Here is a 3,639-nt window from a genome sequence, read left to right as displayed (position 1 = left end):
GACCTCTTCTCACCACCTGGTAGGGCATTCGGCCTTTCACCTTGTATGATCCCATAGTCTCCTAACTTGGCCTCCACGTTTCTGAGCTTCCATGTTCTGCTCCCACATCTCCATGGGGGGCCATAGTCATACTTTCTTTTTGTTCCCTCTCCTCAAAAACCCTCTGCAATTTATCTCCCTCATTGCTAAGATCTACCAGACCTTTTGAAAACGACTTCTCCCCTTTCTGCTCTAATCTTTAGTCTTATGGTTCCTCCCAGGTGCCAGGCACAGTCCTGCCTCAGGGCTTTTGCACTCACTATACCCTCTGCCTGGACTGCTTTGTCCCAAGGTCCCAAGATAGCAACATGGCTCCCTCCCTGGCCTCGTTCAGATCTTTGCTCAAGTGTCACCTTCTTTCAAGGCCTTTGCTGGCCACCCCACCCAAAACTGTCACACACACACACACACACACACACACACCCTGCATACTGCTTTTCCTGATTTTAAACTGTCTGCCCCCACAAGAACAAGTTCTTTGAGGACAGGGATTTCTGCGTTTCCTTCACGATTTGTTGCGCCCTCTCGAACAGTGCGTGGAATGGTGTATATGCTCAGTCCAGGTTGGTGAAGTTCAGGAGCTGAAGATTAGAGCCTCAGGGTTAGGGCCAAAGCAGAAGGGCCTTATGAAGCATATACACTTGCATGGTGGTGAAGAGGGGAAGGAAGGAGCCACAGAAGGGGAGCAAAGACTACAAAGATTTAATTTAAAATCACAGTGTCTCAGCCAGGATACCCGCCACTAGGGGTACACCCAAGTCCAAAGGTCCTCAAGGGGCGCCTCCAGGCTCAGCAGCAAGGAGCTGACAGTGCAGCAGCTGTAGCTTCTGGCCCCTCAACTGTCCTCCCAAGGGTGAGGTCCACTCAAGTGCTCACTGGGGCAGGTTCTGCTGCTGTCGCTGCTGCCACAGGCTCCTTCTGCACTAGCTCAGGCTCGTCCTCACCATCCTGAGGTGGGTGCACCAGAACCTTGTCTAAGATGCCAAACTCCTGGGCCTCCATGGGGCTCATGTAGCGGTCTCTCTCCATGGCCGACTCTGGGGGAGGGAGGAAGCGGGAGGCAGGACATGAGTGGTTAAAAGCAGAGACCTGGAGCCCTCGCTGGTGTGGCTCAGCTGGTTGAGCATCGTCTCATGCACCAAAAGGTCGCCAGTTCCCCCTCAGGGCACATGCCTTTCCCACTCTGTGCTTGTTTCCCCACTGCTAAAATACCTATTTCAACTTTTTTACTTGTTAGTAATGGGTGATAGTCTGGGAAGGGGCATGAATCCTAAGTGGATAATGTGATAAATTTCAGACTGAACATACCCACACGGCCAGCACCCAGATCAAGAGATGGGACACTGGCCTGGCCGGGTGGCTCAGTTGGTTGGAGTCATCCCGTACACCAAGATTATGGGTTCGATTCCCAGTCAGAGCACTTACCTAGGTTGTGGTTTCGATCCCCAATCGGAGTGCATATGGGAGACAATTAATCGATGTTTCTCTCTCACATTAATATTTCTCTCTCTCCCCCTTCCTCTCTCTCTCAAATCAATTTAAATATGTATCTCCTCAGGTGAAGATTAAAAAAAAAAAAAGGAGCAACACTAGCCCCCCTAAAACCCTGCTTGAGCACTTCCTGTCACCATGTCCTCCTGCCCAAGAGTAACCACCATCTTAACAGTGGCCTAACACTTATGCCTGTTTTTGTTCTTTAAATATGTGGAATCGCAGTGTTTACTCTTTTTTCCACTCAGCATTAGGTTTCTGAGATTCATCCAGGCTGCCATGTCATTGTGGACCATTCTCTCACTGCTGTATAGTATTCTACTCTGTGAATAAACCTCCACCAGTGCACTCATTCTCCTGCTGTGGGCATCCGAGTGTTTCCCTATTTGGGGCCTGTATGAACAGGACTGCCATCAGCATTCCTGTCTGCATCTTTGATGGACATAAACACTCAGTTCTCCCCTATATGCTGAGGGGGGAACCCCAGCATCTTTTTGCATGTTTAGCCTTCGCCAGTAGTGCCAAACAGCTGGAGTTAGGGAGCTGTAGGTCAGAGCCTCAGTGGCTCTACTATTTTCACTCCGGCCTGCAGGATAAGCGTTCCAGTTGTTCCACATTCTTTTTTTTTAATATATTTTGATTTTTTACAGAGAGGAAGGGAGAGGGATAGAGAGTTAGAAACACCAATGAGAGAGAAACATCAATCAGCTGCCTCCTGCACACCCCCCACTGGGGATGTGCCCGCAACCAAGGCACATGCCCTTGACTGGAATCAAACCTGGGACCCTTCAGTCCGCAGGCTGACGCTCCATCCACTGAGCCAAACCAGCCAGGGCTGTTCCACATTCTTGTCAGCATTTGATGTTGTCAGTATTTTATATCTTAGCTATTCTAGTGGATTGAAATGGTATCTCGTTGTGGCCTTAATTTCTTTTCCCTCATAACTCACAATGTCATGATTAAACAGCATCATTCAAGATGGTGAGCATCTTTTCTTTTTTTTTTTTTTAATACATTTTTATTGATATCAGAGAGGAAGGGAGATGGGGAGAAATATAGAAACATCAATGATGAGGAGAGAATCATTGATTGGCTGCCTCCTGCATGCCCCCTACCGGGGGTCGAGCCTGTAAGTCCTGGGCATGTGCCCAGACTGGGAATTGAATGCAGGACTTCTTGGTCCATGGGATGATGCTCAACCCACTAAGCCAGCAGAGCCAGGCGTGAGCAGCTTTTCTTATGCTTTTTGGCCACTTGGAATTTTCTTTGTGGAAGGCCCTGCTCAAACCTTTTGACCCATTTCAATGAAGTTTTTGAGGGTTTTGTAAAATTTTTTTTAAGTGCTTAGAACAGAGGTTCTCAACTGGAGGTGATTCTGTCTCTCAGGGGACACTGGGCAATATCTGGAGATAGTTTTGGTTGTCATAATTAGAGGGTGTTCCTGGCATCCAGGGTGGCAGCCAGGGGTGCTGCTCAGTACCCTACAGAGCACAGGACAGTCCCCCCCACAGAGAACGATTGACCCCGAGTGTCAGTAGTGCCAAGGTTGAGAGGCCTGGCTCAGCGCAAGGCCTGACACTGACACCTGTGTTGGTTCAAATAAAGGAAGGGGAGCAGTGGGGGTCTGCCTGGGGCAGGGCACTCACCAATCACCTGTAGGCTCTGTTTGGTGTGCTTGGCATAGATGGTGTAAAGCTGCTTCTTGAGTTTTATGATCTCCTCTGCCTGAATGGCGATGTCTGTGGCTTGGCCCTGGGGGACGTCCCAAGGAGAAGGTTGGAACCAGTGTCAGCACACTCATGGGAAGGCTGGAGATGGGGACCCGGGAGCCCCCTTTGGACTTTGGGCTGCCAGTGGTCAGGCAGGTGGGTCAGGGCTTTAAGTCCCTCTACACCCTGCTTCATCCTCGCCACCATCAGGAAGGCTTCCTGGATTAAATATATTATCTTACTTTCTGTATCTGGACCCCATCGACCTAGAGCCGTGGCCGGCAAACCGCGGCTCATGAGCCACATGCGGCTCTTTGGCCCCTTGAGTGTGGCTCTTCCACAAAATACCACGTGCGGGCGCACAAGAACAGTGCCATTGAAACTTTATGGGCGGATGGCC

General features: G+C 50.0%; 1 protein-coding gene across 1 annotated transcript in view; it reads right to left on the bottom strand.

The window, feature by feature from the left end:
• Window positions 1-723: 723 nt before the first annotated feature.
• Window positions 724-3,639, bottom strand: part of CLPP (caseinolytic mitochondrial matrix peptidase proteolytic subunit) — a 6,180-nt gene continuing 3,264 nt past the window's right edge. Inside the window, exons 5-6 of the mRNA XM_006101109.3 lie at window positions 3,177-3,282; window positions 724-1,076 (exon numbers count right to left, since the gene is read on the bottom strand). Coding sequence (XP_006101171.1) covers window positions 904-1,076; window positions 3,177-3,282 — 279 coding nt within the window. The 3' untranslated portion in view covers window positions 724-903. The remainder of the gene's footprint in view (window positions 1,077-3,176; window positions 3,283-3,639) is intronic.

The sequence above is a fragment of the Myotis lucifugus genome, unplaced genomic scaffold (genome assembly GCF_000147115.1).
Source record: "Myotis lucifugus unplaced genomic scaffold, Myoluc2.0 scaffold_341, whole genome shotgun sequence".
NCBI classification, from domain to species: domain Eukaryota; kingdom Metazoa; phylum Chordata; class Mammalia; order Chiroptera; family Vespertilionidae; genus Myotis; species Myotis lucifugus.
This window is presented reverse-complemented; position numbering and strand designations above follow the sequence as displayed.